The sequence below is a fragment of the Somniosus microcephalus genome, chromosome 3 (assembly GCF_052327205.1).
Source record: "Somniosus microcephalus isolate GS21.2 chromosome 3, FLI_Smic_1.0, whole genome shotgun sequence".
In the NCBI taxonomy this organism is placed as follows: Eukaryota; Metazoa; Chordata; class Chondrichthyes; order Squaliformes; family Somniosidae; genus Somniosus; species Somniosus microcephalus.
The window spans coordinates 297,996,895-298,021,583 of record NC_140989.1 but is presented as its reverse complement, the minus strand read 5'-3'; the positions used below and the strand labels follow the sequence as shown (position 1 = coordinate 298,021,583).

At 46.4% G+C, this 24,689-nt stretch overlaps 1 protein-coding gene across 7 annotated transcripts in view; it reads left to right on the top strand.

Annotated features, from left to right (window-relative positions):
- LOC147122084 (disabled homolog 1-like) overlaps window positions 1–24,689 on the top strand; it is a 454,991-nt gene that overhangs the window by 327,669 nt on the left and 102,633 nt on the right. For all 7 annotated transcript variants that reach the window (XM_085982823.1, XM_085982827.1, XM_085982822.1 and 4 more), the window contains one exon: window positions 9,208–9,347. In XM_085982823.1, the coding sequence (XP_085838949.1) occupies window positions 9,208–9,347 (140 nt within the window). The remainder of the gene's footprint in view (window positions 1–9,207; window positions 9,348–24,689) is intronic.

Genomic DNA, 24,689 nt, shown 5'->3' with positions numbered 1-24,689 from the left:
CATCAAAGGTCTCACCCTTAATATCCTCATATTCAGACATCATTGGTACTGGAGGAGTTGACGCTAATAAGGAAAGGACTTTTGTACACAATAATTTTAAACAACCAATCAATAAACTAATTAAAATTATTATCATCACAATTGCGATAAAAGCTTCCAAAATTTGCTTTCCCAATGCTCCTCCCCATCCTGAAATCCAATCCCACATTGACCATGGTTCAGGTTGACGTAGTTTCTCTACGGCCTTCTTTATGTGGTTTACCAGATTGGTGATATTTTCTGAGCTATCTGGGATATAGGTGCAACATTCGGTTTTTATGATTGCACATGTGCCCCCTTTTTTTGCCAACAAATAGTCCAGAGCCATGCGGTTTTGTAAGGCAACAGTGCGCAAAGCCACCATTTCTGCGTTTACATTACTAAGAGCATCTGCAGTATCATTGGCTATTTGTTCCAACACTGCTGCCATGTTTATAGATTCTCTTGTTAACTTCCCTGTTCCATACCAGGGAAATGCTATAGCAAAGAACCTTTCAATTTCTGTAATGGCTCGTTTTGCTCGTGTCCCAGGGTGGCTATCCAAAGATGAAATGTGATGTATATAAGGCACTACATATCCCAAATAACATGACCCAGTCCAATTTTGTGGTAACCAGGGGTATGCTCTATGCCCACAGATGAAATAGGTGTTATTATAGGCTTCAAATTTGTTCCATATCTGGTGCATCATTCCTATTCCGTATTCTCCTTTCCAGATTTTTTTGCTAGTCAAATTTTGTACTGTGGACAGATTCCACCATCCCCAATAAGGCCATTCGATTGCACCTGGTGGTTTAGTAGTAGTTTTAGTCAAAGTGTAGTTACATTTGCACTCACTCCATCCAACCATCAATCCTTCTCCATTGTCGTTTACAAGACAGACTTCTCCTTTTGTTTTATTTATGGTTCCCATTGACGTAACTAATAGACTCTCTGGATTCCTTCGATTATCATATAGGGGATGAAACCACCCTTCAAATTTTATAAGGTTGTATCCTGCATTTTTCCATTCATTTTCCAACTGATCTGGGTTTAAACTATTTTGGGTCTGAAATGTACTGGCTGCCTCCTTATTCCAGGTGGTATTAGACTGTAATAACCACCCTACCATCTCTTCTATCTCGAAGGGAATGGGCCTTAGAGGTATTCCACCCTCTGCATGCACAGGGATGTGGCTGCATATCCAGCATTTGGCAAGGTTCTGTTTTTTAGCATACAGATAGCTCATGTATACAAAGGTATTAACTTGATGATAGTTATGCTTATTTAACAGTCTTCTACTTCTCCCTCCTTGTTTCCTAGCGGTCCTATTAATTTTTCTTTTCTGAGTAATTGATGTTGAAACGAGGGGTTGTGTAAAAGGATTATCACAAAACATTAACTTAGCTGTCAGGGCCAGTCCTCCTCTTGAATTACCATTGCAGAAAACCCCTCCGTTCGCAGTTTTGTCACTTGGTAATACAGTATCAGGGCATGTGACCCACAGCTTATCAAGCCTCTGTCCACTATCTTCTTCTACTATCTTACCCTGTCTTACCCTAAGATTTAGGGGTTGATATGGGGGTACCTGCATAGTATGGTCCTGAAGCTGAACTTTCATGGTCTCATTATAGCATATAACATAAAAGAGATTTTTGGTTAAAAGTACACATTCTTCTATACATGGTTTGCCTTTCAGAGGATCTGGGTAAATCCATATGGCAGTTTCAATTATCGTTAACAAAAGGAACAATCTCATCAGAGTCCAAATCCAGTTCATCTTGGTAGTGTATTGTCTTCAACTGATGCCTTCTTACAATGGGACGCGTGTATCCATGTTGGTCGCTCCTTTACTTTTACAGCGGTGTTTGTGGTCAGGAGTACTTGGAAGGGTCCCTCAAATCTGGGTTGAAGGCCATTCTTTCGTTTGAAGATTTTTATGTAAACGTTATCTCCTGGCTCGAAAGTATGGCACTTTCCTTCAGCGGGATCGACCTGGGCTTCCTTCACCTGTTGATGGAAACTAGAAATGCATTTGGTTAGTGCAATGCAATAACTCAACATATCTTCCTCCATTTTATGAATGTCCATTTGTTTAGCTGTTAAAGGTGCCAAAAAAGGCAATCTTTGTGGTCTTCCCATGACGATCTCGTGAGGCGACAATCCTGTAATTCTGTTGGTAGCAGACCGCATTGTCATTAAAGCTATGGGTAACAAATCAACCCATTTAAGTCCAGTTTCTTTACACAGTTTTGCAAGCTTGTTTTTCAGCATCCCGTTATATCTTTCCACTAGTCCAGCCGACTGTGGATGATAACTACAATGAAGGTGCTGGTTAATCTGTAAAGCTTTGCATAGTTCCTTAATCACTGTTCCCGTAAAATGGGACCCATTGTCACTTGACAGTTTTGCTGGTATCCCAAAGCGAGGTACAATGTCCTTCAATAAACATTTAGCAACAGTAGTGGCGTCACTCTTTCTACAAAGAAACGCTTCAATCCATCTTGAAAACATATCAACAATAACTAATACATATTTAAAGCTCATACACACAGGTAGTTCAATAAAATCCATTTGCAAGTGTACAAAAGGACCCATGGGGTTTGGATGGGATGCGGGCTGTACCTTCTTTATTTTTTTTCCTGCATTCATGGTCTGGCAGATAATACAATTTTCACATATTTGTTTTGCCAACTTTGAGATTCCTGGTGCATACCAGGTCTTGAGGATATAGTCCGCCATCCCCCTTTTGCCCGCATGGGTGAATTTATGAACACATCGGGCAATTGGTGATAGTAATGATTTGGGTGCCACCATGCGGCCGTCATGATGAACCCATAAGCCGTCAGTGTTTTTTAAAACAATGATTAACAACCCATTCCTTTACTTCATCAGAACTGGCCCTATCTTGATGGGTCAGCACATCATCTAAGGACGGGGGCTGCGGTATCTCTGGCTTTTCCCTAACAGGGAAGGCTGAAACTTGTCGTTCAGTACTTGATATAGCTACTGACTTAGCAGCGCTATCTGCAGCAGCGTTTCCAAGCGCAACCTTGTCCAAATGCCCCATGTGCGCTTGGCACTTAATAATTGCAATCTGTTTACGTCTCTGAATAGCTAGTAAAAGATTTTGCACTTCTTGTGCATTTTTAATCTGGGTTCCCGAGGAAGTCAGGTAACCGCGAATTTTCCAAATTTGTCATGCTCATGTCTGGTTATTTCTGAATAGTTCAATATCCATTGTCTACAATAGCCAGTCATTCCTAGAAAATGCTTCATTTCTCTTTTAGTTTTTGGCAACGATGTGTTGCAAACGACCTTTATTCTATCCGGCGTTAACTCCCTGTTTTAACAATGATTCCATCACTGGCTCAATTCCTTTTTCTGCTTTCTCTGACAATGGATACTGTGACCTTTTGGGTAATGGTGCAGCTGGATTAATTGTAACTTTATAGGGCTGTGCAGTCTAATCGTTAGGAGGTATTTTAAATTAAAAAACGGCTGATAATCTTGTCCTGTTTTGTCATAGCAGGCCGTGCAGTGCAATTTTGGATGCCATTTCCCTAGTTTCAGGGATTCCTGGTATTGTTTTATGGAGCTTGTAATGAATCCCCACGCTCCTAACAGACTGACAAGTTTGGGACTCAAACTTGGGTCGGCAATTTCCCATGCGTAAAGAACAGGGTGTTTTATTTCTGTTACTGGGTACGCATATGCCTTATCTACTTGGATTTCTACTGTTACTCCTGATGCGGAGCAAATGATTGTAGCATTCATTTTGCACAGCAAGTCTCTTCCACATAAATTCATAGAGACATCTCCTGATAACAGAAAGGAGTGTTCTTCCTCAAATTCTTCTACTTTTACTGTGAGGGGAGTCAATTGATTCAAGCATTGTAGTATTCCAGCCAATCCAGCTATCGGGGTCTTTTTCCCATTAATAGGCATTCCTTCAGAATATCCTTTCCCTAACACCGAAAAGGTTGCTCCTGTATCTACTAAAATGACATAGGTCTCCCAGCTATTTGCATTTTAATTTCAGGTTCGCTGCGTGAATTTAAAGAAACAACGGGCATTTGGTGGTCTGTGGCGCCTGGGGCTGCTGGTGTCAGTCAGTAATTCTGATCTCTATTTCTCCTAAATCCCTGTCCGTTTGTAGGGTAACCTCCTGACTGGTCCGAAAAAGGGTTATGGACAGTGAAATTAGGACCTTTATTCTCTAACGGAGGTCCATTATTGGAGGTTTTGTTCTGACGATTTTTCGCAGGGCATTGGTTTGCCCAATGTCCGGGTTGTCCGCAATTGTAACAATTACCAGATCGTCCATACCCTCTTACTCTACCACGTCTTCCTCTATATTCCCCTCTATTCATCCTTCTATAGTTACCTTGTTATCCTACCATAATAGAGGAGAAAGGTGTTTCTTCGGGGTAATTTTTTTTTTTTCTGACTCAACAAACATAGAGGCAGTCTTTTTATCTGGCTGTTCTCTATTTCTCTCTTGTCCGTTAAACATTTCTCGAGGCAAGTAATTCTTTCTATGTTAAATGACTATCTGAAGGAAAGGGTCTAGTCTTATTTACAGTCCATTTGGACCAATTTGGTAGGTGATCAATGGATGATTGACCAGTTCTTTAACATAAAGGCTGCTGGCGTGCCTTTCTCGGGTGGCTTACTGGCGCTAGCACTCATTTTAGCAGTTTAAATGGTTCACTTAAAACAATCTAAACTCCCGTGACAATCCATGATCTGCGTTGTACGCCCCTACAGATCAGATTAATAAACTATACATACATATAAAACTCGAGGGTTCTCAACCCTCGTGGAAGGTATTTCTAACTGGGGAAAATACTGAATCCACAATAGCTTAGTGGATCATGTAAAAGACATCACTATTTTCTCAACCATACATTCCGCCGCGGGACTCACTTCCCCGGCTTGGGTCTTTTCCAACCCCTTCTGCAGTTTTTTTTTCAGCTTAAATATTTTAGTTAAAACATACAACAATTCCGTAACACTCTATGATCTGCGTGGGACGCCCCTACAGATCAGACATGACTAAACATTAATACATATAACAATAAACAATACACTTGTTAAACAACAACCAAAGTGTTACTAAATCCCCAACCTATGCAGCCTTACTGGACAAAGCTGCAAAGTTGATTGATAATAACAAGTAGTTAAATACTCACTCTCATAAACATTAAACATTGACACTGTGTTTCAGACAACCGCCCACTCTTCTCTTTTTTTTACCCTATTCCCTTTAGCCAAATCTTTAGCAAAAAGGGCCTTCAATTTGTCCCAGCTAACTTCAAGCTCTTCTCTCCTTCTACCCTACTCCCTTTAGCCAAATCTTTAGCAAAAAGGGCCTTCAATTTGTCCCAGCTAACTTCAAGCTCTTCTCTCCTTCTACCCTACTCCCTTTAGCCAAATCTTTAGCAAAAAGGGCCTTCAATTTGTCCCAGCTAACTTCAAGCTGGAACCTTGCTAGTTCAATTTCCAGTAAATCGCTAGCTCCTTAGTTAATCAAATTCCTGACTTAACCTTCTCTCTCAGCAAGCTGGAACCTTGCTAGTTCAATTTCCAATAAATCGCTAGCTCCTTAGTTAATCAAATTCCTGACTTAACCTTCTCTCTTTGGTACCTTTATTTCAGCGCTTCCTACAGTCCTTTTCTGCACGATCCTGTTCGCGGGGCGTCAGCGCCTCATGGCTGGTCCTCTGTTCCGTTTCTGAAAGGGAAGCAGTCACAACGGCAGTTTAACCCCCGAACCTTGTGGGTCAATTACCCGATGGCAGTGCTGTCCAATGGAATAAACAGACTGTGCGCAGCTATGCTTATGGCAGGGAAAGTCCCAAAAATGTGGCAAAACACCACCTTCGGCCGATGGGATTTTCCCAACCGAGCAACGTACTCGGCGTCTGTTAACTCACCAATTGGTACAGCAAGCCATCTCGGTGGAACCTCCAAATTGTAGAAGTGCCTTACTTCTTAGCTCTGGGTAATGACTCAATACACACTTGGATTCGTCAGACGGACAGGCCTTTTATTTTACTTCACTTGCAAGGGGAATCAGCACCTCCACTCAAGGGGTGAGGCTACTATTCCCATGATACAGTGTAAACGTTCTATATTTATACAGTGTAACAAACAAGTTTGATTGAAATCCCTTTGTTCCTCTATCAGGATACATTTTAGATTAATCATCAGGTAGAAATAACATATTGACAGAAGGATCCTGGACACATAAGTCAACCGTTAATCTATAACAGGGCATGAATCGTGTAACCGGAGGTCCTCTTTAATCATATATAAGGGAGGCAAGCTTTGCTTTCGGTCACAAGTTATCAGGTCATCGGTACATCAAAGAAACTCATTATTCCACTTCTACATTCTCATTAGGTGGGCAGGCATCTGTTCTTGGCTGTAGTTCGAGTACGTGCAATAGCTCTAGTTACACATCGACACTTGCCCAGTGTCAAGTCTGAAAACTTTTACCCAGCAAGCACTTGAAATTAACCCCTTATATCATGTAGATTTCCTCACACCCTGTATGTTACGTCCTCAAAGAATTCGAGCAAATTTGTCAAACATGACTTCCCCTTCGTAAAACCATGCTGACTCTGTCCGATTAAATTATGTTTATCCAAATGCTCTGTTGCTGTTTCCTTAATAATGGACTCCAACATTTTGCCAACCACAGATGTTAGGCTAACTGCTCTATAGTTTCCAGCCTTCTGCCTACTACCCTTTTTAAATAAGGGTGTTACATTAGCAGTTTTCCAATCTGCCGGGACCTTTCCTGGGTGCAGGGAGTTTTGGAAAATTACCACCAATGCATCCACAATCCCTACCGCTACTTCTCTCAAGACCCTAGGACGTAGGCCATCAGGTCTGGGGGATTTATCCGCCTTAAGTCCCGCCCTGGCCACTAAATTCGGCTTACCGCCTCGGTGAGGAATCGGAGCACTATCTCGGGCGCTCCACTTCCTCTCGGGATGGTGTCGGGGGCGCAAAGCGCTATAGCGGCGGAGCGCTACACGACAGCTCTGCATAACGCTGACGCGTGTCAGCACCCCGCCCCTTCCATTAAAGGGGAGGGACGCTGTGAGCTCTGCAGGGCCTCCGATGGCTCACACTAGCCCACCGGAGGGGCGTGGTGCCATGGTTGCAGCCCGGCACCCACGGACCACACCAAGGGCCTGGCGGAGGGCCAACCTGGAGGTCAGCCAAAAAAAAGAAAATGGCGGCGTGGGTCACAGCCGCACCTCCCTTTAATTAACATCCCGCGAGCGTAGGTCGGCCTGGCTCGCAACCCGCGGGCCAGGCCGACGACAGCCTCCTGGGGCGCAGCCGAATTTCTGCCGCAGGGTGGTAAGGGATCGTGGCACATGGTGGTGATGTCATCACTGGCGGCCCAGGATGCTAACGGCAGGCGCAAAGGAGCTGAATTTCGCAGCCATGATGTTTTATCATTCCCGAGCATAGTAGAAGAATGTGAGATGGAAATAGATAATCTAGTTGAGTGGCTTAAATAAACTTGACGTATTTTATGCACTTTGTCAGTGTTTCTTTAATGGTAGTTTGCATGCAAAGTAATTTCCATTTATTTTAAACTTAAGTTTTAGTGAAACGTTAATTAACATTATGTTATCAGCTTATGATTTTATTGTTTTCAAGACTGAGACGAAGACAACTGCACCACCTCCTGCTTCAGCCGCCATTCCTTCTCTCCTTGCATCCTGCCCTCAACCTCCTCCCTCCTTCACATTCACCCTACCCTGCCACTCATCAAAGTAACCAATGATATCTTCTGTGACTACAACCTTGCTGCATTATCCTTTTGTGTCCTTTTTATCTTCTATGAGGCATTTGATATGATCAATCACGCCATCTTCCTCGATTACCTCTCCTTCATGGTCCACCACCATATGGCTATCCTTATTTGGTGCCACTCATACCTGTCCAAATGCAGCCATTGCATCTGCCAGATTGACTTCTTCTCCTGCTTCCCACTTGTTCACCTATGGTGTATAACAAGGTTCCACCCTTGCCCCTTCCTTTTGCTCATTTACATATTGCTTCTCGGCGACATCATGGGGTCAATTTCCATACATAAGCTGATGGCCCCCAGCCCTACCTCATTCTTTAACACCACAACACCTTTGTGCTGTCAGACTTCCTATGCAACATCAAGTTGTGGATGAGCCAGAATTTCCTCCAGTGGTACATAGGGAATTATGAAGCCTTCATTTCTGGCCCCTGGCCAAAACTATACTCTTGCCACTGACTCAAAACCTACTCACTCAGGCTACACCAGATAGGCTGAAACCCTGGTCTCTTTCCTGACCCAAGCTGAATTTCAAGCCCCACACCTTGGGCCTCTCCAAGACCGCTTAGTTTCACCTCCACAAAATCATCCACTCGTGCTCCTACCTCACTTCTACCACAGTCAAAACCCTAATCTGTTTGTCTCCATACTTGATTTCTCTAACACCCTCCCTATGGTCCCACAAGCTGCACCTTCCGTAAACTCCAACTTCTTCAAAGTACCACCACACACCTCCTACCTCATGCTATGTACTGCTGCATTGCGTCCTGCTGACCCACCACTCTAGTGCTCCCTGACCTACATTAGCTCCCACCTTCTCCAATGCATTGATTTCCAGATCCCCTTCCTCATCTACAAACCACGACATGGCCTCGCCCGACCCTACCTCTGTGATTTCCTCCATCTTTATACAATGTCCCAAGCCCTTCTTTCATTTAACTCTGGCCTCCTGTGTATCCCCTCTCTCTGATCTAACATCAATTGCAAAGGTGTCAGCTGTCTTGACATTAGTTTATGGAACTTCCTGTCCTACTCCCTGCACTTGACTTCCTCTTTCCCTGTCTTTAAATAGTTTCTCAAATCTATCTATTTTATTATGCCTTAGGTCACTTCTCCTAACTTCCTTAAACGCTCTGTGCCCATTTTTACACCCCGGTGAAGTGCCTCTGGATGTTTTTCTACATTAAAGATGCTATATAAGATGCTATATAATTGCAAGTTGTTGTTATATTGTAGTCCTAAGAGGATTTAGTTGCATTTACAAGACTTGCTTGCTTCTTCTCTTGATACCATAATAACCAAATAAAATAATTAACTTGTAACCCTAGTGCCTTATTTCTTTTAACTTCCAGGTCAGGATCGGAGTGAAGCTGGTCTGATAAAACGGTTTAAAGGAGATGGATTCCGGTACAGGGCAAAACTAATTGGTGTGGATGAGGTTTCAGCTGCAAGGGGAGATAAGCTCTGCCAAGACTCAATGATGAAACTAAAGGTAACGTTACAGAATTCCAGAGGTGTTGAAATATAATAAAACAATGAATATTTATATTGAACAGGTTTCACCAATCCCCAGCCAGATTGCTGAATCAAGTACCTCACGGCAATGGAGTGTACCATCTTGAGATGAGATGAGGACAAATTGGGGATGAAAACTGTTAGATTTTTATTGGAACTGATCATATGTCACAGAAAGGCACAATCTATTCACCAGTCAAGGAGTGTAATTTAGGGTAACAAAAATATTGTATCAATGGTGAGCAACACCTGACCCAAACAACTATTCTAATGCATTTCCTCAAATGGTTTTCAGTCAAACTATTTATTCCATATTCCTTAGAGGAAAACAATTTAACGGCACAAAAAATATTTAATTCAAAAATTTGTGAAAATGTTCCTATTATCCACAAGTAAGGTTTTCTTCTTTGAACTGAACAAAGTAGAGCTACTGTTGATGGTGGGGGACTTGGCAATGAAGGTTAGTGGGATATGGTTGGGCTTTTTCTTCTTAGAGTTGGTCATTACCTGGCACATATTTGGCACAAATTTTATCTGCCAATTGTCAGCCCAAGTCTGGCTATTATCCAGTCCTGCTGTAGGCTGGCTAGGGTTACTTTGTTATCTGAGGAGTCGTGAAAGGAGCTGAATGCTATAGAATTATCAGCAAACAACCTCACTCCTATCTTCCCAATGGAAGGATGATCATTGACAAAGCAACTGAAGATGGTTGGGCTGAAGATACCTCCATGAGGAACTCCAACAGAGATGCCTTGGGGCTGTAATGATTGGCCTCCAATAATCACAACCATCTTCCTGAGTGTCAGGGATGACTGCAGCTACTGAATGGTTTTTCCTTTGTTGCTCCTTGACCTCAGTTTTGCTCGAGGTTCTTGGTGCCATACTCAGTCAAATGCTTCTTTGATGTTGAGGCCAGCGACTCTATCCCTCCTCTGGCATTTAGCTCTTGTGTCCAAGTTTAGGTCAAGGATGAAGTCTAGAGCCAATTGGTTCTGGCAGAACCCAAACTAAGTTTTAATGAGCAAGTTATTGGTGAGTAGCTGTTATTTGATGACACTATTGATAACTCCATCTATCACTTTCTGATGATTGAGAGGAAACTGATAGAATGGTAATTGGCCAGGTTAGATTTATTCCGAGATTTTTTACCTGGGCAATTTTCCACATTGTTGGGTAGCTGCCAGTGTCATAACTACACTGAAATAGCTTGGCTAGGAGAGCAGCTAGTTCTGGTGTACAGGTCTTCTGCATACATTTTGTATGCAATGTGTACAAGACATTGGTTAGGCCACAGTTTGCGTATTAGTGAAGATTTTCTGGTCACTAAGGTCTGTGGTGCAGGAGTGGAACAAGTGCTGGGAGAAGAGGAAAACCTGGCTCAGACCCACGCATTATTTTAGTGCCAAGCACAATTATCCAGCAGACATTTTAGACTGGCTTAAATTGGTTTCACCCATTTGGTGTTAGCATGAGTAATAATGGGTGCACAGCGTTATTCTTTTCCAGTTTCACAAAATGTTTTTATCACTGGATTCTGTTATTAGTTTTTTGTTGGAATTTCTAAGAATTTCTTTTTAGCTTTTTCTTAAACATTTTTTTGTTCTTTCGACGAACAATACATAATGTTCGTGTGGAACCTAAAATAATCAAATACTACCTGCGAACTCACAGGAAAGGTGACTGTAAATGAAGCACTTCCAAGATATTAGCACAGTAGGGAGAGCTGATTAAAGAGGAGCTTTTAAAATACAAGCTTTCATAGGAAATCCGGGAATAACAAAGCACCTAAATGAAGAGTCTAATGATGTTGGAAAGTCAAATTAAAATTAATGATGGGGGTTGGTTTTGAAGCCGCTCAATCACAATATTTTAATGAGACCAGTTGCAAGAAACTATGTCAGAGAGATAAGCAGCAGCAGAACCGAAATGCTCTCGCCTGCCTTTATGCTACCAACCAGACCCCGCCACCGCTACCTGGCAGTGATCGTGGAGAATTGGCTCCACAATTTATGGGTCAACATGCAGTCAGTTGTAGGTCTGTGTCATTTCCTTAAAGGACACCTGCACCATAGGAACAGACTGACCAAAGTCATCGCCTTCCTCAGTTTTTTTGCCTCCACCATCTTCCACACTAGCCTAGGGATAATCCGCAGTTTCTTCCAATGTGCTGCTCACACATGTATTAAATGGGACACTGATATGCTGGTCAGCATGGCCAGCATTCTCATCTCCTTTCACACTGAATTTCAACAGCTGCCCAATGTCACTGAACGGTTGCATCTGTGAAAATAGATGGCTTGTGAACACCAAGCACACGCTCATCTTGGTCCATCCTGAGTGCCAGTGAATGACCACGCGTCACTCAGGTAGGTTGTGTTATCGCTTGCAGCTTGCTTGAATGTGTGCCTTACTAGAGTTTGGGACAGACATGAAAAGCAATGAAGGAACTGTAAGGCTGTGTGTGGGCTTCCCCTAGGTGATCAGTGAATGTGGAATGGATTGACGAGCAATACCTTTTGGCATGCGTACTTGTGCCAGCTACCTGCTAAGTGGTACTGTTGAGTAATTATACCTTTGCAGCTTCTGATCCAAGTTCCTGCACACAGTGTTGACTCTACTGCCACCTCCTGCCAGGCATGCTGCACTGCTGTCATCCAGAGAGAGTGCCATGGAGTGCCAGATGAGGCAACAGTCCTTGTAGCAGCACATGCAGTAGTGCTTCCATTTTTCCAGCCATCAATCAGGGGGTTCCCATACTGCACCTCTCCATCACTTGCCCACAGATTCCATTTCATGGCTCCATAATTATTTTGCCACCCAAGGCTTTTTCCCAGCCATCTTTTTTGCTACAAACACCTTTTAGAAAGGCTGAAGCATAGTTTAAAATGATTTACAGCCTTTGTAATTTACACTTTGCCTTGTGGCTACTTATCTTTAAACGGGCAATGTGTAAGGGAGTGGACACCTGGCATCGCATTATTGGCATTTGTCTGTCACTATTGCCCACAGTAAATTCCAGGCTAATAAGTTAAAGCATCTATTGTCCTTCAATAGGAGTAAGAGTCAACTTTACATCCTTTGTGGAACTATTTTTTTTTAAACTAGGACTTTGTGTAAAAATATTAACTGTAACCCTCTTTTTCAAGTTTATTTTTTGTGATTTTTTTTTTCTGTTTTGCAAGGAGGCGATATCTGTATTAGAAAATGGAATAGTTTTTCACTTTGGGTGTCTAATCAGTATCAAATATGCCATTAGCTCACATATAGCAACAACAAGATTAAAACTTCTACTTTGCCCCAGCAATGTGCCATAACTTCCAATTTCAGAAACGAATCCCCTACTGCACCATGTGACATTTCCATTTCCGAGCTACCCTTTTAGGCAGTTTGAGTGAGGTTGCCAATTTACTGTCTATTTGTGTTGAGTAATGGCTCATTTTGTGTTGTAGACCCACTTCCACATGATTAGGCTGCCTCGCTCTTTTTTCAAATATGATCCTTCCAGCCAGTAGCGAGAGGAGTCTTTTATACTGTGTTAGTCTAAGCTGAATTGAAAGTTCTGGATGTGAATGGTGTAAGGATTTTTTTTGATCACAGAGGTTTCTCTCTCTAGAGGCCTCTCTCCCTTGCACAGTAAAAACCTTGAGTGGTTCGACCCACTCGCCCCTTAGGTTCTATACACTGGACTTTGAGGCAGGAACTACAATGTAGAGAATACTCTATAGATCAGGTTTAATGAAAATGAAATGAAATTTTATTGCATAAAGGAACAAATTGAATGTAAGCCAAATAAGGTACATGGGAGGGAAAAACAAATCATAATACAAGGCTAACCAACATATATACAGGCATGTTATACTCTACAAAAGTCATCTCAAAATGGAGAAACACACGGAACATCGAGGGACAACTCATAATTAATTATACCCAAAATGTCCACCCCCTAAGCCTAGCTAGATCAGATTATGAGGGGCCAGAAACATGCTCACCAATCCAATGAGAAAGTATAAGATTTTGAAAGGTCTGCGTTTTGATCCTCTCAGGCGTCTTGTTTCCACGTGGTCAACGCTGCGGGCTGCGACACTCTCTTCTTCCTCGAGGTGAAGGTCACGGACAGGCTGGATGCTGGCAGGCCTGGACGTCGGCGTGGGCGGAGGCCACCTATTTGATCATGGTCAGATAGGTTTCTTCGCAGAGCCCAGCTGGTTTACCATTTTCAGATAGGTTTCTTCTGAAGGGCTGCTGTCCTTTGTCTCGTCAACGGCCCGGGGTTTGTCGATGATATCCCGATGGTTACCCCGGGGCGGGACGCAGACTCGAATCACCTTCTTGGCTGGTCTCCAGATCGATGTTCCTCCACGGTTCTCGAAAAAGCAAGCTAGCTCAAAAGCTACCGATAAAGCTGCAAAAGCGCCAAGCTACCGAAGCTACAAGCTACCGATGGCTACCCCGGGACTCCAGTAATACTTTTCCGTGGAGGCCCTTATCTCCCGCCAAATCAAGGTTAGTCTTTGTTTAACTTTTGGCGGGCTTGTAGCACAGCGGAGTAGTCTTTGTTTTTAAAGTATCTTCGGATGGCCGGTAACTGCCATCTCTGGTCTGGAACGACCCTGTATTGCCTTTAATGTCCTTCTGATGTCTTAAACGGTGCTTGATGTTCCTCCTATGAATATGAAACTGTTTCCCCTTTGTCTGGGTAAACATTTTGATGGCCTTGATCTGCATCCAATCTATGTATGGGGCTCTGTCTGGTTTTGTTTTCCCTGAAACTGCCTTCCAGAACCTACTGCGGGCTGAATCCACAAAAGCTGTCTGGGGACTGCAGGAACCATTTTAAAGTGTCCCAAAAGCTGGTCACGGTGTCTGGCAGCCATTTTGTGTGTCCCTTTTTCTGGGCTTCTTTTAAAACAGTCTTTAAAAGTTAAGGCCTTTTCTGCCAATAGACCCTTATAGGACAATGTTCAATTTTGCGAATTCTGCAATGGACAGTGTGCTAACCTACTGCATCATCCTCCCAATACCCATTGTTACAATTGCTACTTATCCTCAGAGATAAGCTACAATAAATAGCTTTTCTCTAAAGACTGCAATTAATGAGACAATCTTTCTGAAACTCTGTAATATGACCCTGTTTAAACAATCTATTGTACCGAGCAGCACAGCTCTATATATATATATAACTATAGTATGTCAAACAGAGTTAGTCTGGATCCATGATTTTCTGTTGGCAGCTAGATTAGAAGGGTTTACAGATAATATAAAAGTAAATATTAAGGGCTTTTACAAGCAAAGTAAAAGAATAATTAAAGAGATGGTATGAGAACTCTGAGATGAAGGGGTAAATCTAGTTCTGGAGAATTAAGGTATGGTAGCGATATTGAATAAATATTTTGTATCAGTTTTTACAAAGGACGCGACTGCTGCCAACATACAGGAAGCTGTGTACAAGCGTTCTGTGCATACGCGCTTCCGGTTCGTTACGGAAGTGGGCTAGTTAAAAAAAGCCGGGAGGGGAGTGTGTTCATTTTTTAAAAAGCAGAAACATCATGCTTCCGGTTGTTGGAGCTTCCAGATTAATGTGCAGTACACTTCTGCACAGCAGTCACACCGTTTTACAAATGACGGTAGGAGTGAGAGCTTAGGTGTACTATAGATGGATGTAGAACAATTATTAGAGGTAACTATAGAAAAGAAACTGGTTCTGGAAAATAATTAGCAGAACTCAAGGTGGATAAGTCACTAGGCCCTGATGACATGTACCCTAGGCTGTTGAAGGAAGTCAGAGGGGAGATAGCAAAGGCTCTGGCCACAATTTTTCAATTCTCTTTAGGGACTGGAGAGTAGCCAAAGTAACACCTCTGTTCAAGAGAGAGAACAATAAACCAGGTACCTAAAGTTTAGTTAGTCTAGTGCCAGCTGTGGACAAAGTCTATAGTTCGACATGTAATCTATGTATCTATCTGGTCTCTCTGTCTCTGTCTGTCTCTCAGTCTGCCTGCTGGAGTGCCTGGTGGTGCCGAGGGTTTTTTGAAGACATGTTGTTATGAAAAAAGTAGAAATAATTTTTATATATATAAATGAGTTTGTCTGTCTGTGTGGGAAGGAGAGAGAGAGGGAAAGAGAGAGGGGGAAGGAGAGAGAGAGAGAAAGGGGGAAGGAGAGAGAGAGAGAAAGGAGGAAGGAGAGAGAGGGGGAGAGAAAGAGAGAGAGGGGAAGGAGAGAGAGACTGGGGGGAGAAGAGAGAGATGGGGGGAGAGAGAGAAACAAACTCAATTGCTACTTGGCCCTAAACAGACAATACAGCATGGCTGATTACCTGACCATGGTAAAGGATAGCAAACTGAGAAAAACCTTGACAATGTACAGACTTAGTGAACATAGCCTGGCGATCGAAAAAGGTAGACACAGGCAGACCCGGCTACCAAGAGAGGACAGGATATGCTCTCACTGCAGTCAGGGAGTGGTGGAGACAGAGATGCACTTCCTCACAGCTTGTAGAAAATATCAGGGCATAAGGGAGAATTTCTACCCAAAATTCACAAAAATATGCCCGGAATTCAGAAATTTGAATGATGGCCAAAAACTCCCATACCTACTAGGGGAAGAGAGAAATTGTGTAACCTTAGCGGCACACTATGTTACAGCTTGCCATAAACAGAGGGACAACCACGAAATATAAGAAAAGAGTATATACAAATTATATGAATGTATAATTTATACACTCCGGGATATATCTGTTTATACACTGTATGGATAGATCTGTATTTTTTGTGTTCAACCATGAATGTTTTTCGGTGCTTTGGCAACATAAGATGTACCTTGTCATGCCAATAAAGCGATTTAAATTGAATTGAATTGAATTGACTGGGGGGAGAGAGGGACTGGGGGGAAGAGAGAGAGAGAGAGAGACTGGGGGGAAGGATATATATAAATGAGTTTGTCTGTCTGTCTGTGTGGGAAGGAGAGAGAGAGGGAAAGAGAGAGGGGGAAGGAGAGAGAGAGAGGGAAGGAGAGAGAGAGAGAGAGAGAGGGAAGGAGAGAGAGAGAGGGAAGGAGAGAGAGAGAGAGAGAGGGAAGGAGAGAGAGGGAAGGAGAGAGAGAGAGGAGGGAAGGAGCGAGAGAGAGGGAAGGAGAGAGAGAGAGAGAGGGAAGGAGAGAGAGAGAGAGAGGAAAGGAGAGAGAGAGGGAAGGAGAGAGAGACAGAGAGAGAGGGAAGGAGAGAGAGAGGGAAGGAGAGAGAGAGGGAAGGAGAGAGAGAGAAGGGGGGAAGGAGAGAGAGGGGGGAAGGAGAGAGAGAGAGAGAGGGGGGAAGGAGAGAGAGAGAGAGAGAGGGGGAAGGAGAGAGAGGGGGAAAGAGAGAGAGAGAGAGGAGGGAAGGAGAGAGAGAGAGAGGGGAAGGAGAGAGAGAGAGGGGGGAAGGAGAGAGAGAGAGAGAGGGGGAAGGAGAGAGAGAGAGAGGGGGGAAGGGGAGAGAGAGAGAGAGGGGGGAAGGGGAGAGAGAGAGAGGGGGGAAGGGGAGAGAGAGAGAGGGGGGAAGGGGAGAGAGAGAGAGGGGGGAAGGGGAGAGAGAGAGAGGGGGGAAGGGGAGAGAGAGAGAGGGGGGAAGGGGAGAGAGAGAGAGGGGGGAAGGAGAGAGGGAAGGAGAGAGAGAGAGGGGAAGGAGAGAGAGGGGGGAAGGAGAGAGAGGGGGGGGGAAGGAGAGAGAGAGGGGGGGGGAAGGAGAGAGAGAGGGGGGGGGAAGGAGAGAGGGGGGGGAAGGAGAGAGGGGGGGGGAAGGAGAGAGGGGGGGGGAAGGAGAGAGAGAGGGGGGGGGAAGGAGAGAGGGGGGGGAAGGAGAGAGAGAGAGGAGGGAAGGAGAGAGAGAGAGGGGGGGAAGGAGAGAGAGAGAGGGGGGGAAGGAGAGAGAGAGAGAGGGGGGGGAGAGAGAGAGAGAGAGGGGGGAAGGAGAGAGAGAGAGAGAGGGGGGAAGGAGAGAGAGAGAGAGAGAGAGGGGGGAAGGAGAGAGAGAGAGAGAGGGGGGAAGGAGAGAGAGAGAGAGAGGGGGGAAGGAGAGAGAGAGAGAGAGGGGGGAAGGAGAGAGAGAGCCGCTGCTCCGCCGGTCGATGTGTTGCGGGCCGACCCCTGATGAGCGCCCGATCAGCTGAGCCCGAGCCCGAGCCCCCGCGCGTGGCGTAGCGCCTCAGGCCCGGCCGGGCTCTCGGGCCGCGACTTACCTCAGCTGAGCACCCACTTTGGGAGAGAGAGAGAGAGAGGAAGGAGAGAGAGAGGGGGGGAAGGAGAGAGAGAGAGAGGGGGGGAAGGAGAGAGAGAGAGAGAGGGGGGGAAGGAGAGAGAGAGAGAGAGAGAGGGGGGGGGAAGGACTTAGAGGCAGGCTGCGGTGACCGTGCGCAGCCTAGCGCTTGAGGCCCGGCCGGGCTCTCGGGCCGCGACTCACAGCTGAGCTCCCGCTTCAGGAGAGAGAGAGAGAGAGAAATTCCTGAATCAACAATTTCCTCACCTCCATTACCATTTTTTTAGCTTGAGGCCCGGCCGGTCTTTAATGGCCGCCACTCACCTCAGCTCAGCTCCCGCTCGGCAGTTTGAAGGGTTAGGCCCCGCCCACACACGCCATGAAACGCCCCCTGTGATGTAGGACGCTCCCCCCGTAGGATTGGTCAACCTTCACGTCACTCAATGCTAATGAGCGGATTCCCCCGTATGATTGGCCAACCGCTAATGAGCGGATTTTTGAACGTTTTTTGTATACTGTCTGAACAATTTTTGTCTGACCAAAAAGTAAATACGCCTATGATACCCCCCTAATCATAAGCTTTCTTTTGATATAACATATGTGTAGGTACGCTCTATGGCCTAGAAATTCAGTGGGCTGCGCCACCAGTTAGCGCCCAAAGAGGGCACCCAGTGGCTTTAGCGCCACTGGCCACGCCTCCCGCGATATTTAGCGGGGCGCTAATGGCGGCGTTAGCTTGTAGCGCTGCGTCGCCACCGATGACGTCATTGGTGTGCGCAGCGCCCCGCTCCCGCCCCGATCACCATATTTGGTCGCGCCCGCCTCTTTAACGCTGGTCGCAAATCGCGACCGGTTCACAGGGCCTACCTGTGGCGGTAGTGGCGCAAATTAAGGTGGAGGTGCGGGGCGGCCATTTTTTCCGGTGGCCGCCTGCCAGCACCTCCTCGCGCCGCCCTCCCCGGCCTCCTGATCCACCCCCCGGGCAGTGCCGGCTGTGTCCCAAAAGCCCGGCACTTCTCCTCGGTGTCTGGCTCTTTTGCTGGCACTCGCGATCGGTGATCGCGCTGGTGCAGGCCCCTCCCCCTTAAGAAGGGGAGGAAGGCCTGCAGTACAGCAGCGTGCCGTGCCACAGCATGTGGCGCTGTGGCCCGTAGCGCGGCAATATTCAGTGTGAGCGCCCCAAGCGGGACGCAGGGAGCCTCGAGTAGCGGCCCGCTTCCGTTTGGGGCGATGAAACTGAATATCGGGATGGTGCAAGTGGCTCCGCTCGCAGCGGTAATTCCGGCGCCCAGGCGAGCTTGGCGCCCCAAACGGGGCGCCACTGAATTTCTAGGCCTATAACTTTTGAGTGATGCCCGGACATATACACAGACAGACACACAGACAGCATGATCCTTTTATATATATCCTTTTATATATATAGAAGATGTATAAGATAATAGTCTTTTGAGTTTTAGAAATAGGGACATAGGCCCCAGAATTACTGGATTGTGAGATGGCATATGTTCCATTTCTGCCTGGGGTGGGAGGGGGAGGGGGGAGTGGGTAGGGGGGATGTGCCCGGAAGATGGGGTGGCATCTGCTCCACCAGGATTCAGCCCTGTTTAGGCCAGACCTTTAATTTCTGATCAGAGGGCTATAGGTGGATCTTCCACCCACCTGTCCCCATGTTAAGAGGCGTGTCGTGGGAGATCCTGGGCTTTTCTGGGAAATTCCGACCATTATGACCTTGAAAGGACCTTAGCGTGACTCGTGCCAGTAAAACACAGTCCCTTTGAGGTGTTCTGATGATCGCAAACCTTCGCGAGAGCATAAGGTAATCAATTCTGGAGGGGTTGATTATCTTATCTAGCATCAAGTAGCTTCAGTGGGAGCCCAAAAATAGGAAAAATGATTTTGTTCGGCCCCTCTGGGCATTTTGTGGACTACAGGCGGGGCAGCTTGGTGTCACTCCAGCTCCATCAGGCAGGCCACAGTGGGTGCCAATGTGTTCTTGCAGGCACCAGCGGTTTGCCTCGGCTCTGCAAATTATCCCATATCTGACACATTGGACTGAGTCTCCAGCCTTGGGCAAGGATGGGCAGGGGTTCCACTGGCAGAGCTGGGCCAGGAATTGCCTAGCCACAGAATACAAACTTAATGAGATAATGATAAATTTGTACTAGGAAATAGTTAGGCCACAGTGAAAGAGCTGTGGGTGGCTCAATATAGAAAGGAAATTAAGGCCATAGCCAGCATAGAGCGAAACTTCACCCAGGTGATATTAGAGATGAGAAACTACAGTTATGAGGGGAGACTGAGGTACTGGGAATATGTCCATTGGAACAGAGGCAGTTAAGAGAAAGCACAATCGAGGTTTTTAAAATTCTGAAGAATGGATAGGGGAAGACTATTTTCTCTGGTTGGGCAGTCCCCGACAAGAGGACATCAATTTTAAATTGTCACTCAGAGCGTGTGGAAAGAAGGTAGGAGGAGTTTCTTCGAGCAAGCAGTTGTTGGAGTATGAAATGCTTTGCCATAAGGAATAGCTGAGACAGAGAAATTGCATTTTTTAAGGGAAGAATAGATAAACATTTGAAGCAAAGGAAGGCACAGGGCTTTGGGGAGAAAGCAGAGAGTGAGATTAGTTTTGGATTGTTCTAGCCAAGAACTGGCATAAAAGGTCAAATGGCAGCCCTCTGTGTGGTAAATATCGGTGGTTCTATTACTATCTCTGTGTTTATTTCTTTGTTATCACAACCATTTTCTAATTTGTTGATCATCTAGATCTCAGCCAAGAGATTACCAAATTAATGGCAGCATTAACTATATGATTAGCTCTCTCTGCTGGATATCTATGTAATTACATAATATAGCTTTAAACTCTACAACCACAAAGATTTTCCTCAGCCCCAGGCACAGGGTAGAGGAAAAATCTGGCAGAAGGCCATTATGTCAGGACTCTGTGCTAGGATTTCCTGGGGCTTCCTCATAAGAGGGTTGACAGGAATCTGGGAGGAAGGCCGGGGACAAGCAGGTAAGTTTCTTCATTTATGTTTAGCAGCCCCAGGGTTTTTTGGATGCATTCATGGCCTTCTGGCTGCTGGTCTCCATCAGACCATCTGGAGTTCCTCTGGGCCATGCAAATGGCCTGGGGGAGGAACAATGTGCGCAGCTGCCTCTCTGCAGGCACCTGGCATTGGTGGTCTGCTCCGCCTCAGACACCAGCCGGGTACCCACAGAGCAAAATCAGCCAGACTATTTTTTGGACCACCCACTACTGAAATCGCAGAAAAGTGTGGCTTTGAAAGTGCGGATCCTAAGAATCCGATTTCATTGTGTTTTTTTTCCTTTTTCAATTATTTCTAATTACTAGAAATTCGGTACCTTAGCTCCTCCTGTTAGCGCCCGGGCGGGGTGCTAAGGGCTTATCTCCTGGGTGCTGCAATTCTAATGCCGCCCGCGAAATTCAGTAGGCATTTAGCGCCGGTGCTAACACTTAGCGCCTGGCCTTCTAGCGCCGCTCAGACCGTGACGTCAATGAGTGTGCAACTCCCCGTTAGCGCCCCGGATGCGAAATTCAGTCGCTTCCCCTGACTTACCGCCTGGCGCTGAGAAGGACAGAAATAGCAGGCATTGATACCTGGGATTGCCGCTCCCAGGGCGCTATTTAAAGGGATCTCTTACTGGTTCATTGGGAGGTCAGATTCATTGCTGGCTTGTCAGATAGCGTTTTGGCTGCGTTCACAGTTTCTCCATGTTTGCTTTGTTGCTGCTCTAACAGTTTCTTCATTTGTATTGTTCTGAACATTTCTACGTCCTCTTTTCTCTCATTTATGGGGGCTGTACTGGCACTCCGCCTTGCCCTCCGGCAACTACGTCGGAAGCAGCGGATGCAGAGACAGAGATTGCGGTCAGAGGTAGGAGGAGGGCCGACAGACCTCACAACAGGAGGCCTTACCCTCCCAGGGTTTTCCGGGAGCACTTCTCCTACATTCATCTCTCAGAGGAGCAGTGCCTTAGAAGGCTCCGCTTCAGCAAGGAGGTGGTCACAGAGCACTGCCACCTCCTGCAGCCAGAGCTCCAGCCTCAGCTCAGGACCAGGACGTCTCTCTCAGTAGCAGATAAGGTCAGAGTCGCTCTTAATTTCTAAACCACCGGCTCCTTCCAGGCTTCAACAGGGGATATTGCAAAGATTTTGCAGTTCGCTGTCTATTGCTGCATCTGGGAGGTAACAAACGCTCTCTACAGGAGAAGGAAGTACATCTCATTCCCCATCACCAGGGAGAAGCAAGACGAATGCTCATGTGGCTTTGCAAGGATAGCGGGCATCCCAGTGTTTCAGGGTGCCACTGACTGCACCCACGTGGCATTGCGGGCACCTCATCACAATGCAGAGATGTTCCATAACCACAAAGGCTACCACTCTCTGAACGTTCAGTTTGTGTGCATCTACAGACAGCGCATCCTCGCCATCAATGCCCGCTATCCTGGCAGCAGCCACAATGCATTCATCCTGCAACAGACCGGTGTCCCAGCACTGTTCCACCCACCACATGAAGCTCACGCTGGTTGCTCGGAGACAAGAGTTATCCACTCACCACCTGGCTGATGACACCGCTCCGCAACCCCAATGACAATGAGAGCCATAGCCCCACCCGGAACCTGATCGAACAGACTATCGGGGTGCTAAAGCAATGGTTCCGCTGCCTTGACCGCTCTGGAGGAGCCCTACAGTATTCCCCCGGTCGAGTCTCCGTTTTCCTCATTGTGTGCTGCATGACCTGGCCATTCTGAGGGTCCAACCATTGCCACCAGGGATTGCAGGTCCACATCAGGAGGAGGAAGAGGGAGAGGAGGCGGAGGAGGAGGATGAAGAGAAGGAGGAGGAGCAGCAACGGAGGAGGGAGCCACTCAGTTTTGCTTCTGCAAGGGCCGTGCATGAGCGCCTCATTAGACAGCGCTTCCAATCAATGATAGATCACATGGCGTTTGTGCAGCACAACCACATCATTACAGCCAGCTCGCAGCCCTTATCACCGGGCAAAGACCAAATGAGAAACATCACAAAATGTGCAACGTCAAATTAACAATTTATTATTGAACACAACTCTCTCCTTATTCATAAACAGACACAACCATTTATTAACAAGCATAACTTTCTTATCAAACTGAACTATTTGTTACCAAACACAAATATTTATTTACAAGCATAACTATTTGTTCACAAACACAACAATATATTTACAAACACATCAATTTATGAACACACACTACCCCCATTTGCGACTAAAGTATCCTTTACTCCCCCTTCTTCAATGATTTCCCTCCCCTTTGGAGTTCCCCCCTCCCAACCCTATTGCTCCTCCATAATGTGGCCCCAGGGGACTGCAGCAAGGCTGGTGGAAGGCTGCTGAATGTTGGAGTCAGAGACTGCAGATGGCCTTGCAGGATGCCCCCGACCAGCTCTGGGCCTGGAAGGCCCGGCTGCAGACTGCACCAACTCTGCATGGGCGGCAGCAGTCTGGGCTGGCTGGGTTACAGGCTGTGGCAAGTGCAATGGCGGAGTGGCAGTGGTGGGAGCAGGAATGCTGTCATCCTGAGAGAGGACAGCACCTTCCTGTTCAACCGACACACTGCCACTTCTCTGGGGCAGAACCTCAGCATCCGGAGCAATCTGCTCGAGCACAGATTGCTGGCCTGCTGCAGCACCGTGAGATAGGACATTGAGCAGTGTAGAGGAACAAAGGGACCTTGTAGTGCATGTCCACAGATCCCTGAAGATAGCAGGCCAGGTAGATAAGGTGGTTAAGAAGGCATACGGAATGCTTGCCTTTATTAGCCGTGGCATAGAATACAAGAGCAGAGGGGTTATGCTTCAACTGTATAAAACACTAGTTAGGCCTCAGCTAGAGTACTGCATGCAGTTCTGGTCACCACATTACAGGAAAGATGTGATTGCACTAGAGAGGGTACAGAGGAGATTTACAAGGATGTTGCCGGGAGTAGAGAATCTTAGCTATGAGGAAAGACTGGATAGGCTGGGTTTGTTTTATTTGGAACAGAGGAGACTGAGGGGAGACCTTATTGAGGTGTATAAAATTATGAGGGGCCTAGATAAAGTGGATAGAAAGGACCTATTTCCTTTAGCAGAGGGGTCAAAAACCAGGGGGCACAGATTTAAAGTAATTGGTGGAAGATTTAGAGGGGATTTGAGGGGAAAGTTTTTCACCCAGGGGGTTGTGGGGGTCTGGAACTCGCTGCCTGAAAGGGTGGTAGAGGCAGGAACCCTAACCACATTTAAAAAGTACTTGGATGTGCACTTGGGATGCTGTAACCTGCAGGGCTACGGACCAAGAGCTGGGACGTGGGATTAGGCTGGATAGCTCTTTGTTGGCCGGCGCGGACACGATGGGCCGAAATGGCCTCCTTCCGTGCTGTAACTTTCTATGATTCTATGATTCTATGATCCTCAGTGGACAGTGGCCGACCCAGAGATGATGGCAGCAGTCAGCGCTTGCGTGGCATCAATCTGAGACTATGAGAGCAGTCTGACACTGGATGGCATCAGCCAATGACTCGATTGCAGCACTAAGCCATTGCGTTGCTTCGGCGTGTGCTGCAATAGCTGCTGCCAGCTCACCCATGACATGCGGCATGAGGTCTGGATCCCCACGGTCTCTCATGCGAGTCGACCATCCTTTGCAAACTGATCTGAGCAGAGCTGAGTGCAATGTCGGAGGCAGACTGCTCTATGCTCCTTGCCACTGCATCCATGCTCTCGGGCACCCTTGCCATTGCACCCATGAGCTTGGTGTGCATGCCCATCACCCGTCTGGTCAATGCCTCCACGTCGACATCCTCATCTGAGTCCTGTGCAGTAGAACACCCGCGCGCACTCACCCTCCAGGGAGATGGCCCCTGAGCTTCCCTTTCCCCATGGCGTTGCTGCAGCCCGCTGGGTCCCAGAGCTTCACCCACATCAGACCCATGAACTAGGCTTCCCTCCAGCGACCGCATGGCCCCATTATCGGACATCTCGCCCTCGGGAGACACAGGCAGTGAGGCGCTGGCTTGTTCTTCCTCCTCCTCTCCCGCGTCGCTGCCTCT